Consider the following 14,458-nt stretch of genomic DNA (forward strand, 5'->3'; position numbering starts at 1 on the left):
GCTGGCAGGCAAGATGGCGAAGCCTTAGCCCTACTGGCCACTCCCTTGGTAGTATTGCTGCCCCCCCCAGTGGACACTGCAGTATACCTTGCCTCTACGGGCTCGCTGCCACCAGTGGACACTCAGATCACATCCCTCTGAAAGCAGCGTGTTATGGAACACAGTCCTTTTCCCAGGGCTTCTGGTTCTCTTGGCACAACCAAACTACTCTCTTGCTTTAAGTTAGAAGCGGAAGCTGCATACCAAATTTGGTGGCCCTAGGTCACTTCTTGGAGGACTTCTTGAACAAACGGACTTGCAGACAAATAGATGCACTCTCTATCCACCCACCCACACACACAGGATATCAAAGTATACTTGGAATTCATACATTGGAATTCATACACCACGGGAATGATATAAGGGTGGAACACTGCAGTTGTTATGCAGCACTTGCAGCGTTTCTTTTTAATTAAAGAAGTTAATGCATCTTTTGGTGGGATTAGAATGTGGAGACATGTTCAACCATTATTCAGAAATCCTATAAATTATTTACCTGAAAACCTCAGAAGAAAGTGCCTTTTATAACTTTCTAGTACCATAAGGGGATGGTGGTTAAATTACTTTGTGGGAAGAATGTCACCAACATAATTTTGCACAGAGTTCTTACTTTCCTTGGTGCTATCCAACTACTGATCATACTAAACTGAACAGGATTTATACAATAGAACACTATGGTTGCCAGATGGTTTAAAAAAGTACCAGAAAAAATGTGATTACAGATTTGTCAAGGAAAAAAAAGCCCAAATACCGGACTGTCCAGTCCAATAATGGACAACTAGCAACCTTATAGAACCCTGTGTTCTAGTCTCCAAGTATTTAATTTTTTCATATCTGCATTTTTTATATTTAGACAATTTTTGGAAGAGTTGCTGTGTTTGTACTTGCCAAGTTGATATATTAAAAAAAAAGTATGGCTTCAATGTACTGACCTCGTGCAAAGTAGTAAAATATGCTTGTAAATTAATAAGTCACTACTTAAAAAGCACTCAATATAACAGAAGATAAGAGCCTTCAAAACATATATATCCACAATTTTTTATTAAAACAGCAAGCTTAAGAAATTAATGCTGTGCAATGAAACATTAACTAATACAAAAAAATGAACTTTAAAACATGAAAAATGTATTCCAATTTCTGTATGACTTACATAAGATTGAAACAAAAATATTGTACTAAGAATTAATGTCAATTTTAAAGACTGGCATGTTGGGCAAGAAAGGTTCTTATTCTTTGTAAGAGTTCTTTCTTTACACTGTCTGGTACCAAGGCTGTAATACAAATAAAAAAATAGGTAAGAAATATGGGAAAAAAGATCAAAGATATATGCAGTACAGTATATTGTAAGTTGCCCCTACAATTCTGTTGATGCATGATAGAATTTCCTCGACTACCACCAAGCCAATTCAGCTAACACAGATGATAAACTTGGAGCCATAGCCAATGAGGCAGTCTCCTGCTGAAGTTGAAGAGCAGTCCAAGGAAGAAGAAAGAAGGACTTATATTCAGCAGTAGGGGGGATGCTACCAGCAGTGAAGGATCTGACTAATTTTCTACACCATAAATTTTGTTCTCCACCCGCAGAGCTAGGAGAGTAGTTTTCAGACTTCACTGCACTATGACCCCTTTTGATAACAAAAATTACTACAAGATGCCACCAGGAAGTTCTGAAGCCTGAGCTCACCAAGAGAGGGAGATGGGGGCACACAGCCTAAGCCGTACTGCCCCAAGTGGGTCATCTGGCCAAAGCTGATGCCCAAGAGCTTCAGCCCTGGCAGGGGTGCTTGTGACCTGAGCCTACCCACACAGGACTGAAGACCTCAGTTTTCAACCCTGGGCCCCGGCAAGGCTAATGCTAGTCCTGGCAACCCCATTAAAACATGGTTGTGACCTACTCTGGGATCCTCCTGTCCCTCAGTTTGAGAATCGATGAGCTAGGGGAATTCTATCATGGTGAATAGCATCCAGGAACAGGAATTCGGAAGTTCATTGCTGACTACACTAAATAGGCTTTTTTATTTTAAAACAGCTTTACCATCTTTAACACTAACGGTTTTCCAGATGGCATGCCTGACTGTGGGAAAACTGAAAGTACTGCAAAAAGGAGGCCAAACACAAATCACTTTTCTCTATAAGGTGCAAATTGTGTCTTTTGCTGCTGCCTCCTCCCCCATCCCTGATATGCCAATGCCTTACTAACCCAGCCTTGCAGAGATTTTCAGCAAAAACAGAGGTATGAACACATCTTTCCCATACACTACACACACACAACCCTATCAACATCAATGAGACCACTGGAGACATTTAATTGTTAAGCATATCTTTGTGTCTTAAGTGAAAGTTTTATATAGGTTCCACCTCCCAAAAATCTACAATGTCTGGTCCGGCAGGACCACAGATGTTCCTGCAACAGAAAGCCCCAAGAACCTACAGGCAGGAGGCCCAATGACCAGCAGCAGATCAGGCTGGGGTCTTTGGTATCCAGGCTGGAGCAGGAGTCAGTGCCCAGCTGAAGCTAGGGGCAATGAGGCCAGTAACCCAGCTGGAGGTATAAAAGGTTTTTTAAACATACAGGAGTCAGCACAGAAGTGAGAAGACTTTCATAGCAACGTGAATTACGTATGTAGTCCATTTGTGATTACTGTTTAGGCTAGTAGTCTCCAACCTTTTTACACCCAAAACCTCAAATTAGTGGTTCTGCTGCTTGTACCTGTCTGTGTGTATATGCTGCTTAATATGGTGCCCATGGCTGGTAAAAAGCCCTGCACTGACTGGGCTGTGAGACAGTCCAGATGCTATTAGGTGTAGGAGCAGCATGGGTACAGTACAGCCCAGCCCAAGGGCAGTCTGGTAAATCGGGTTTCCCTGCAGTGCAGTGATTCATGCTCTAGGGCAGTGGTCTCCAACCTTTTTACACCCAAGATCACTTTTTAAATGACAGAACAAGCCAAGATCTCAGGGAAGGGGGTTCCAGTGTATGATAGGCTCAGATGTAGGGCCTGGGGGAAAGGGGAGTGCAGGAGTGTTAGGATGCTGTGGCCAGATGGGGACTTGGCCCCAATTTGGGGCTTGTTGGCCAGGCTTCATTTTTAAATAAAATACTATGTCAAACAAAAAGTTTCTGCATTGTTTTTATTTCTGAGAAGGTCAGGGAACCTGTTTTGAGTCAGGGGTCACTGACCCAAGAAAAATCAGTTGGGGCCACACAAGTGAAATTAAAAAAAAAAAAACCCTCCTCCAACGCTCCACTAACGTGGCCCCAAATGTGTTGGTGGGAACAGGGGACATAGTACTGGGGAAGGGTGCTAGTGGGTGCTTTGGCAGGGGACAGGGTGCCAATGGGGACAGAGTTCTGCCGCTGGGGGCAGGGGAGAGAGAACAGGGTGCTGGGAAGGCAGAGGACAGGGTTCTGCAACAGGGGACAGGGTGCCAGTGGGGACAGAGTTCTGTGGCTCGGGACAAGGGAGTGGGAACAGAGTTCTGGAAGTGGGGACGGGAATTGGGACAAAGTTCTGTAGTTGGGGACAGGGGAGTGGGGACAGAGTTCTGTGGCTGGGGAGAGAGAACTGGGGAGAGGGTACTAGTGGAGGCAGAGAGTCCCCTGCATCTGCCTCCTCCCAGGATTCTCCCCCACCCCTCCCCGGAGGGAAGCCAGCGCATGCGTCCTCCAGGCCCGACTCCCACCCCCGCCGGCACAGGGAAACTCTGCACGTGCCTGCCCCGGCGTGGAAACATTGCCCCCGCTCTTCCTCCCCCCCGCCCTGCAGGGAAACCCCGCACATACCTGCCCTGGGGATGAAACCCCTGCACGCGCCTGCCTGGGGGCTGACTCACCCCTCATGCGCCGGTGCAGGGAAGTTGCTGTGCTCTTTCTCCGGGGCTGAAGGGAAACCCCGCACATACCTGCCCTGGGGATGAAACCCCTGCACGCGCCTGCCTGGGGGCTGACTCACCCCTCATGCGCCGGTGCAGGGAAGTCGCTGTGCTCTTTCTCCGGGGCTGACGCCCCCTCCCGCAGCACGCCCGGCAGAGCAGCCAGCACACTTCTGGAACCCCCGGAAGTGGCGCTAAGCTGCAGGACTTCCATCCACCTGCGGGAAGCCGGCACTATCTCCATTTTCGCTGGAGGTAGGTAGTGGGGCTTCTCGGGGGTGAGGGGAGAATGGGGAGGCCCACAGATGCCTCGCGATCGACTGGTCAAGGCCTCGCAATCAACTGTGACCACGGGTTTAGATCATTACATATTTGCTTCCACCAATAATGTGGGAAGTTATTGGTGCTTAGACAATGTTTGGAGAGTATTTCCATGCATAAATGTAATGTGGCATTAATAGTTTTTTTGCTTTAAGTGACATTACTTTTCTTACCTCTTCCTTTGGGAGTGATTTCTGCCACCAAGTCATCAACAGTAACATGCTCTAACCCTTTTTCTTTGATTACATCTAGGGAAGATCAAGAAAGCCACTTCAATACTTTTTCTAATGAATGGATTCAAACAGGTCTATTAAAAGATTAATATACAAAACCTGCATATATATGTCGTACTATTAATCATACATATGCCTACTTTGGATTTAGTTTAGTTCATATTACGATGTTCAGATTACAGTATCGGTGGGTATGATATAAGAATATGAAAAGACAAGTGCGCCGACCAATAAGTTCACGTAACCACCATTTGACATATCTATCCTGCATATGCTAACAGCCGCCATTCTCTGGGCAGCTGGCATTGCAGCAATTATTTACAAATCTTTGAATTGCAGCCAGAACATGACTAATTTTAGTTAAATATTATATGTAACTTTAACCAGAAGCATAGAGCACAAGTGTAAAGATTTGAAGGTAATTAAAGAAAAACACACTAATACTATATTGTCAATTGCTCAGGAACATAAAAAGCAATCAGTGTACAGTCGGGGGCTGTACACAAGTGAGAAGCAACCTTCCCCTCCAAAAAAACCCCTCACTGATGTGGCACTTGATTGAGAAGGAGAAAGACACTGCCCACATTTCCCTTGCACAGCAGAGCCTAAGGGGTGCCCAGCCTAGTAGATTTTGTGTGCGCCAGCCCAGCAGTGGGAAAGTAGGGGGCTGGTGCACCAGTGCAAGCTCCCCAATGGCGGTGGTGGGGAGCGTCCCTGAGCCTTGGGGGCCGGGGCCAGATCCAGGCAAACCAGGGACCACATCCTGCTCCTAGGCTTGTGGTCCCCCCACTTTAAGCTGACCTTTCAGGTCTAATGCAGACCCGGCCTTAGGCAATAATTTAAGGTACTGAGTATAGTTAACCTTAATTACCTTTGCAGTGTGCCTTTAACTGATCCTTCCAGCCACATTCAATTAATTTTGCTCTCAGCAGCTCTTTAAGGCTGTAACAATGACAAGATGAAACTTACTAGAAGAAAAAAGTGGTTTTAACATCAAAGAAAAAATATTTCACTTCAAAGCAGGTTATAAAAAATACATCTCAGTAAGCCTTTGTGTGCATAACTGCACGCTACTTCATGCTGGAAATAAAATAAGCTACTATAATCAAAGGGATCCAAGATGGACAGGAGAAGCGACTTTCAGCGTAAATGATGTGATTTCAACGAAACACCTATAACTCTGAATTTGAATTATCCAAACTATGTTTTCGCTGGCGGTTTAAAAACCTATCTTATTTTTATTATCAGAGAAGTCTGGGAAAGGCAGAATATGCCTGGCACCATATAACCTCCTCTTAGTATAATTAAGAGCAAAACTGACAAAGATTCAAGACGGTTCCACTCTATTCTATTCCTTCAGCTATTAGCGAAGGAGCACAGGAGCAACCCTCCTTTACTGTGAGGGGGTACACTGGATATGGGAAAGCAGAGGGCTAATAATTAAGAGGCAAAGGAGAAACCAATTACAAAAAAAAAAAAAAAAATTTAGTAAGTTAGTATAGTGGCTTAGTAACAGAGATTTCAGTTCTTTATTCCAGTGGTTCCCAACCTTTTTTATGCCATGGACCAGCAAATCCATTCACAAACTTTTGGCAGAGTGGTAACATCTTTATTTGCAAGCCCTGCTCATCAGCACCGCTGTCCCCGAACCCGGCTCTTCCAGGTTGTAATCTACTCGCCACAGGCAAGTAGATTACATAGTTTGTCGAGCCCTGATTATGCAAATAATGAATATGCAAATAAAATGTTACCTGTGCATCTAGCAAACCCAGCGCTTTGCTCCCCGGTGCCTAACACCCTTGAACTCCCACCCCTATGCCCCATGCCCTTTGACCCTTTAACCTCTGACCTGTACAGCCCATGCCAACACACTCTTCCTCCATGACTCCACTACACTCTCACCCAACATCCCTTTGACTCCACTCCACCCCCTGCACTCCCCAGAGTGAAGCTGCCCCCTCCAGGAAGCATGGCTGTTACTGCCAAGCGGGCAGGGGGAGCAGCCATTGGAAGCATGCCCTCTGCCTCCCCTAGCATGTCTCTCGCCCCCATGGGTAAAGGTGGAGGGGGAGGGGATGGAGTCCTGGCTGGGCCACCATCTTACCTAGGTTAGAGGGAGCAGGATGGAGGGAGGTGCCACCTGCTCCACCTCCTCTTGCCACCACCTGAGTCCCAGAACTGCTGCCAGGCAAAACCAGCCACCACAGCTGCTGGAGCTGAACTGCTGCCAATAGCTGGGTTCAGCTATGACAGCTGATGTAGACCAGCAGCCAGCGGTTCACGGACTGGCACTAGTCCGCAGACCAGCAATTGGGAACCACTGCTTTATTCCATGGGCTGGCAGCGCACACAGCCTTCGACCAATCTGCTTGCTCAAGCAATCCTTCATTTTTGACTGAAGGAATTACAGCCACAGCCTGACATGTGAAGTCTTGTCCTCTTTGACCAGCATGTTTGAGGAGGTTGTACTAAGAGGAGGACATATAGCAACAGGCACATCCCCAATATTATAGGGAAACAATTTCACTCCACAATTTCTGCCAAAAAAAAGTTGATGACATTTGTTTTATTCTGATTTAAGAGTAAAACCACCTCAAAATCCTTTCAAGCATTCTAGCAGCAAGCGTGCATTCTTTCAAAACAGTATTTCAAAATAAATAATCACAACTAGAAGGGGAATAAATTAAAAAATAATATGGCAGTAATCCACAAAATATAACAATGGGAAAGATAACGTCTATAAGAAAGGACCTCTCTTTTTAAAGAATCAAAGAAAATGAAGGATTTGAGATCCACTGATGCAAGGGATCTTAAAAAATTAGAATACTTTGATAAAAGGGAAAAAAGTGCATATGGAATGAAAGGTGAAAGCAATGGAGGAAGAAGTTTTGAGAAAATGTAAGTTGTAGCCAGGAAATGCAATTACCCAGTTTCTTCTGCCTACCAATTTACTGTTAAATAGATAGCTAAAATTCTAAATGAGAGAAACTAATATTCTTCTCCCATTCAGAAGCATGAAGGAAGAAATTCAAGCACAGGAAAAGGAAACTGTACCTCTCCCTCTTGCCCTGAAAAAAAAAAGAATAAGTTGCAAACTTGTTGTTTAATTATTTAATTTTAGATTCATACAACGTTTTCTTCATTAACAAGAGTGTATAAAATGTTCACTTGGGATTTATAAGCCAATTTTTCCACCTGTTATTATTTTACCAGCTTTTTGTTTTAGTTAACCTGATGGAGAAGTTTTATTTTTCTTTACTTTTGAATATTTAAATTAATTCTTCTTTACTGGTTTAATACACAAGAGTTTCCCAACTGCTTCACAGCACTTAGAATTATAGAAGGGATGTCCCTTTTTTTTTTTTTTTTTTTTACACTTTTCAGAGACTCAATCATGCTATGTTACTTTATGACACCTCATGAGCATGCAAACTGTATAGGGGGGGGGAGGGGACTTACCGTTCTCGCTCTCCTGTTTCTATTAGTTTTTGGTTAATAGTTGCTCTCATCTGTGCATCTTTGTTCATTTTGCAAACCTAGATTTCGACAGCAAGTCTATAAAATTATAAAAAAGATTTTAACAGCACTGTTTAATTCCATACATGTTTTCTTATGTTGCAAATGATTAGTAAACAATTACAGACTGCAGAGAGCATAATGGAAATGTAAGACCTGGTCTACATTAGAAAATTAAAAGCTTCAGAGGGGCAGCTGAATTAATCTGTAACAGGAAAAACTTTAAAAACAACAAATAGTCTAGTCGCACCTTAAAGACTAACAAAACATGTAGATGGCATCATGAGCTTTCATGGGCAAAATCAGAAAAGTAGGTAGGTTTAACTAGGTCAGTCAGAGCATCCACTCACCCCGAGTAGAATTATTAAACAGACCAAAGTCCCTCTGTAGACAGTGCAAGACTAATAGAAGAATTCTTCTGGCAATCTGGCAACCACATCAGGAAACTGGATTAGTTATACCAATAAGAGAACCCTTCCTGTCAGGATAGGCAGCACCTACATTAAAGTGCTATAGTGCAGCATTTTGTGCAGAGACTCCTCTGGGTCTGACAGTTTAATTTACACAATTAGAAGACAGACACTAACTCAACTTACTAAGACAGTCACAAGTAATCCATCATACACTGTTTATATCAGAAACACTAATTAGAAGAACGTGGCAAGGTGATTACATTAGTGAACCTAATTGTCCTCACAAATTCAGAAACTACTACAGGCAGTCCCCGACTTACGTCGGATCCGCACTTACGAACGGGGCTTTTCTCGCCCCGGAGCTCGCGGGTGGCAGGACCGCCCAGAGCACACCAGTCCCACCACCGCGTCCTCCGGGGCGAGAAAAGCTGCTCCGGGTCTCCCTAGTGTGCTGGGGGGGACTCCCCAGCACAGCAGGGAGGCCCGAGCAAAGCCGCACAGGCGGCGGGACCCCGCTGCCCGTGCGGCTTTGCTCCTTTGCCCCGGAACAAAGCTGCACAGGCGGCGGGGTCCCCCGCCTCTGTGGCTTTGCTCCTGTCTCCAGGGAGAGAGTCCCCCCCAGCACAGCAGTGAGACAGGAGCAAAGCCGCAGAGGCGGGGAACCCCGCCGCCTGTGCGGCTTTGCTCCGGGGCAAAGGAGCAAAGCCGCACGGGCAGCGGGGTCCCGCCGCCTGTGCGGCTTTGCTCGGGCCTCTCTGCTGTGCTGGGGGGACTCCCCAGCACAGCAGGGAGACAGGAGCAAAGCCGCAGAGGCAGCAGGACCTCTGCGCCTCCGCGGCTTTGCTCGGGTCTCCCTGGTCTGCTGGGGGGGGGGGGGGGGAGGGAACGCAGGTAGTGCGCCCTCCCCCCTCCAGCAGACCAGGCTTTTGTTGCAGGACGCCTGGGGTAGAGCAGCTGGGGTGCTGCCGGGTTGGTCCTACGGGGACCTATCCGGCAGCGCCCCAGCTGTTCTGTCCCAGGAGTCCAGATTCAGCCGCTGTTGAAACTGATCAGCGGCTGATTCCAGGAATCCGGGGGCAGAGCAACTCTGCCTAGGGCTTCCTGTAGTCAGCCGCTGATCAGTTTCAGCAGCAGCTGAATCTGGAGCCAGTTCCGACTTACATACAAATTCAACTTAAGAACAAACCTATAGTCCCTATCTTGTACGTAACCCAGGGACTGCCTGTACAGTAAAACTCTGATGGTCTGGGATCTGTTGGTCCGGCACTCCTGATGGTCTGGCACCATCAGGAACCCGGAAGTGCTCCAGGCAGCCGGACCATTGGAGCTGCTATGCCCCCAGCTTCCCCGATTCAGCTGCTGCTAAAACTGACCAGCGGCTGACTCCAGGAAGCCCGAGGCAGAGCTGCTCTGCCCCAGGCTTCCTGGAATCAGCCCCGATCAGTTTCAGCGGCGGCTGACTTGGGTACACCTGGGACAGAGCAGCTGGGGTGCTGCCTGGTTGGTCTCGCAGCGCCACGGGTTGGCGCTACCAGCCGCTGTTGAAACGGACCAGCAGCTGACTCCAGGAAGCCCAGGGCAGAGCAGCTCTGCCTCAGGCTTCCTGGAGTCAGCCGCTGATCAGTATCAGCAGCGGCTGACTTGGGGACACCTGGGGCAGAGAAGCTGGGGTGCTGCCGGGTTGGTCCAGTAGCGCCGAGGAGTGGCGCTGCGGGACCAACCCAGCAGCACCCCAGCTGCTCTGCCCCAGGCGTCCCCAATTCAGCTGCTGCTGAAACTGACCAGCAGCGGCTGAATCAGGGACGCCTGGGGCAGAGCCAGACTATTGGAAGGGGGGGCTATGAGGGGTTTGAGGTGGCATTCCCCCCACCCCAGAACCCTTATAGTCCCCCCTTCCGATAGTCCGGCAAAACTAATAATCCGGCACCCTCTGGGTCCTAAAGGTGCCGTATTATCGGAAGTTTACTGTATTCACTGCTGATGACTCAGTCAAACTGTATACAATAATCTTTGCTTCCTGAATAACTAGTGTTTTCTGCACTTTCATCTTCATTTCAGAAAACTGGTAAAAAGAGAAAAACTCACAGCTCTTAAAGTTGTGTGCAGTAGTATTGTAGCCATGTTAGTCTCAAGATATTTTAGTCTATGGGTGGGCAAGATACTATCTTTTGTTGGATCTACTTCTGTTGGTGAGAAAAATCTACTGAACTTAGGCTGTGTCTACACTTTTCAAAGTGCAGCCACACCAGCGTTTTGAACTAAAAGTGTGGCCACAGAAGGAGCATTCTCCTAAGGCACATCTAGAGTACATCCCTCTGTTGGCAGACCAGAAAAGCTCAAAGTAAGCTCAAAAGTCCCTGGAAAAATCATGGAGGGGATCCTCAAGGAATCCATTTTGAGGCACTTGGAAGAGGGGAAGGTGATCAAAAATGGTCAGTGTGGATTCATGAAGGGCAAGTTGTGCCTGACCAACCAGAATGGCTTCTATGATGAGATAACTGGCTCTGGGGAGATGGGGAAGTCAGTGGATGTGATATACCTTGACTTTAGCAAGGCTTTTGATACGCTCTCCCACAATATTCTTGCCAGCAAGTTAAGAGAATGTGGATTGGCTAAATGGACAGTAAGATGGATAGAAAGCTGGCTGGAAGGTTGGGCCCAGCGGGTAGTGATCAATGGCTCGATGTCAGGATGGCGGTCAGTTTCTAGTGGAGTGCCCTAAGGTTCGGTTCTGGGACCAGTTTTGTTCAACATCTTTATTAATAACCTGGATGAGGGGATGGATTGCACCCTAGGCAAGTTTGAGGATTACACTAAGCTAGGGGGAGAGGTAGATACACTTGAGGACAGAGATAGAGTCCAGAGTGACTTAGACAAATTGGAGGATTGGGCCACAAGAAATCTGATGAGGTTCAACAAGGACAAGTGTAGAGTCCTGCACTTGGGACGGAAGAATTCCAGCACTGTTACAAGCTGGGGATCAACTGGCTAAGTCGCAGTTCTGTAGAAAAGGACCTGGGGATTACAGAGGATGAGAAGCTGGACATGAATCAACAGTGTACCCTTATAGCCAAGAAGGCTAATGGCATAGTAGATTGCATTAAGAGGAGCATTGCCAGTCGATCCAGAGATGTGATTATTCCTCTTTACTTGGCTCTGGTGAGGTCACGTCTGGAGTATTGTATCACATCTGGAGTATCCAGTTCTGGGCCCCCAATTGCAGAAAGGATGTGGATGCACTGGAGGTTCCAGTGGAGGGCAACCAAAATGATTAGGTGGCTGGAGCATATGACCTATGAGGAGAGGTTGAGGGAGTTGGGTCTATTTAGTCTGCAGAAGAGAAGAGTGAGGGAGGATTTGATAGCATCCTTCAACTTCCTGAAGGGAGGTTCCAAAGAGGCTGGAGAAAGGATGTTCACAGTAGTGATGGATGGCAGAACAAGGAACAATGGTCTGAAGTTGCAGTGGGAGAGGTCCAAGTTGGATATTAGGAAAAACTATTTCACTAGGAGGGTGGCGAAGCACTGGAATAGGTTACCTAGGGAAATAGTGGAGTCTCCATTCTTTGGCTATGTGTACACTGGCGGGTTCTTGTGCAAGAACATCATCCACACTTCCACGTGCGTGCTGTGCTTTTGCGCAAGAGCTCCCATGGCAGTGTGGACGCTCTCTTGCGCAAGAAAGCTCTGATGGCCATTTTAGCCATAGGGATTTCTTGCGCAAGAAATCCCTGCCAAGCGTCCACACTGCCCTCTTGTGCAAGAGCTCCTGCGCAAGAGGGCTTACACCTGATAAAAAAGAGCATAACTCTTGTGCAAGGAGCCCTCTCTTACCATGCCATACTGTAAATTTCCTTGCTCAAGAGCGGGCGGGCAGTGTGGACGCTCTGCAGATTCTTGCGCAACAACGGCCGTACTTGCGCAAGAAGCCAAAGCCACGAGCGTAGACATAGCCCTAGAGTTTTTTAAGTCTCGGCTGGGTTGATGTAATTGGGATTGGTCCTGACTTGGGCAGGGGGCTGTACTTGATGGCCTTCTAAGGTCTCTTCCAGCTCTATGGTTCTATGATTCTATGAAAAGCTTGTCTCCATCACCAACAGAAGACGGCCTAGTACAAGTACAATCTCAGAGTTATGAACACCTCAGGAATAGAGCTATTTGTAATTTTGAACATTATATTTGTTCTTTCGAAAGTTTACAACTGAACATTGACTTAACACAGCTTTGAAACGTCACTATTCAGAAGACAAATGCTGCTTTTAGCCATCTTAATTTAAATCAAACAAGAACAGAAAAAGTACTCTTACATTTTCAGTTTTTAAAACTGCCTGTTTTAGTAGTTTAACACCAGGGGTGGGGAACCTCAGGGCTGGATGCAGCCCTCAGCGTGCCTAGATCCAGCCCCTGAGGATCATTCCCCCACCCCCGCCCAGCATTGGGGAACCCATACTGGTACTCCAGCCCCCACTGGTACTCCACAAAATCTACTAGGCTAGGCCCCCACCAGGCTCTGGTGTGTGAATGGAATGTGGGGAGTGTCTTCTCCTCAGTTGGGGGCCACAGTGAAGGTTCCCCCCCACACACTTCTCACTTGGGTATCCCCCCCAACAGAAAACTGATTTTTCTGTGGGTCATTGGCCCCGACCTAAAAAAGGTTCCCCACACCTGATTTAACACTGTACTGCATTTCCTTTTTTTTTTTTGGGGGGGGGGCGGTAATCTGTTGCTGCCTGACACGTCAGTCCATAACTGTGGTTCTAACGTAAAAGATACTATCTCATCCACCTTGTCTCCCTACAGTTCTTAAATTCATGGCTGTAATTAGATTATGCCAGATATTTTGATGAAGCTATGTAGAAGTTTTTGCTGCCTGTGTTAATTTAGTAGTTTAATGTTGATAAAAGGATCAACACAACTGACTCGAGCCACTTCACATCTATCACCTAACCTGGAGATCTGGTACTTCAGCCCAGACTTGATTGAGGAACGGCTGCTCACTGCCCTGAACTACAGAGTGGTGCAAGTCCAGGGTCAGATAAGAGACTGGGGGGCAAACAAATCCGGCCACGCTTGCGTCAGTCACACCGAGCGGCTGCCTCTCTCCTCCCCGTGTAATGGAGCCACAGCCCGGCAAAGCGGGGCTGATACGATAACGTCGCAGGCGCTGCATTTCAGGAAACGTTTTTAACCAGAGGCCCCCGCAACCCGTCGAGCCTCTGCCGGAGCAAGGGCGCAATTCCACCGCAGCCCGCCCGCCCGCATGGAACTCCTCAGCCAGCGAGCCCACCCCGGCCTGCTCTCAGCCCCCCCCACCGGGCAATAACCAGCCCCGCTCCGCCAGCCTAGTGACCACGCCCCCTTCCCCGGCCTGGGAGACCGGCCTGAGGAGCGCCCGGCCCGCCAGGGCAGCATGGGGCCACACCACGGGGGAGCTCGGGCCTGGGCCCAGAGCCGGGAATGGGGGCGGGGATTTCAAGCCGAGTCCCGCGGCTCCCCGTCCGCCCCTGACCCCTCCTGGAGAGAGCAACTCCGGACCCCCGGACTCACCCCCGCGGCGGCGCGCTCAGCTCTGTAGGAGGAGAAAGCGACGCAGTCTCCCAGGGAGAATCCAGCACGGCCAAGCTCCTGCCCGCCTCTTCGCGCAGGGAACTCTGGGAAATGGAGTGCACGACGCGCTTTCCCTCGCTCGGTTTAAAAACTACAACGCCCAGCATGCTTCACGATCGGGGCGCTAGGCGGCTCGCTCTCCGTGCGGCATACAACTCCCAACATGCTCGGCGACTGGCCCGAGCAGCCCCTCGCGGCCAGAGTCCTAAAACTACCATTCCCATGGTGCTCCGCGGACTGCACGCTAGTTACCTTCTCCAGTGGCTTCTCCCTGCTTCCTCACAGCCTCCTTCCAAACTTTTCGCCGTTAGGCGGCAACTCCCGGCGCGAGCGACGGCGATGGAAGCGGCGGCCAACTGCTCCCTGCGGGTGAACCGGCAGCTCTTGGATCCCAAGTTCGAGGGCTACAAGCTGTCCCTGGAGCCGCTGGCCTGCTACCAACTGGGGCTGGACTCGG

The 14,458-nt window shown here is 48.3% G+C and overlaps 2 protein-coding genes across 4 annotated transcripts in view; one reads left to right on the plus strand and one right to left on the minus strand.

The window, feature by feature from the left end:
* Positions 1–1,063: 1,063 nt before the first annotated feature.
* On the minus strand, positions 1,064–14,072 carry ENY2 (ENY2 transcription and export complex 2 subunit). 3 transcript variants are annotated; one of them, XM_075920214.2, is made up of 5 exons: positions 13,942–14,072; positions 7,926–8,021; positions 5,338–5,408; positions 4,407–4,481; positions 1,064–1,310 (listed from the first exon to the last, which is right to left on the minus strand). In XM_075920214.2, exons 2-5 carry the CDS (start codon positions 7,991–7,993, stop codon positions 1,234–1,236), a joined length of 291 nt encoding a protein of 96 aa, XP_075776329.1. In that variant the 5' UTR covers positions 7,994–8,021; positions 13,942–14,072; the 3' UTR covers positions 1,064–1,233. The 3 variants fall into 3 exon arrangements, with proteins under 3 accessions (XP_075776329.1, XP_075776330.1, XP_089632306.1); XM_075920215.2 differs by having other exon boundaries at positions 7,926–8,002; positions 13,942–14,070; XM_089776180.1 differs by lacking the exon at positions 1,064–1,310 and adding an exon at positions 1,317–4,130 and having other exon boundaries at positions 7,926–8,002; positions 13,942–14,070.
* A 52-nt stretch (positions 14,073–14,124) lies between these two features.
* NUDCD1 (NudC domain containing 1) overlaps positions 14,125–14,458 on the plus strand; it is a 136,667-nt gene continuing 136,333 nt past the window's right edge. The window contains exon 1 of the mRNA XM_075920212.2: positions 14,125–14,458. Coding sequence (XP_075776327.2) covers positions 14,224–14,458 — 235 coding nt within the window. The 5' untranslated portion in view covers positions 14,125–14,223.

The sequence above is a fragment of the Pelodiscus sinensis genome, chromosome 2 (assembly GCF_052426305.1).
Source record: "Pelodiscus sinensis isolate ZL-2025 chromosome 2, ASM5242630v1, whole genome shotgun sequence".
NCBI lineage: Eukaryota > Metazoa > Chordata > Testudines > Trionychidae > Pelodiscus > Pelodiscus sinensis.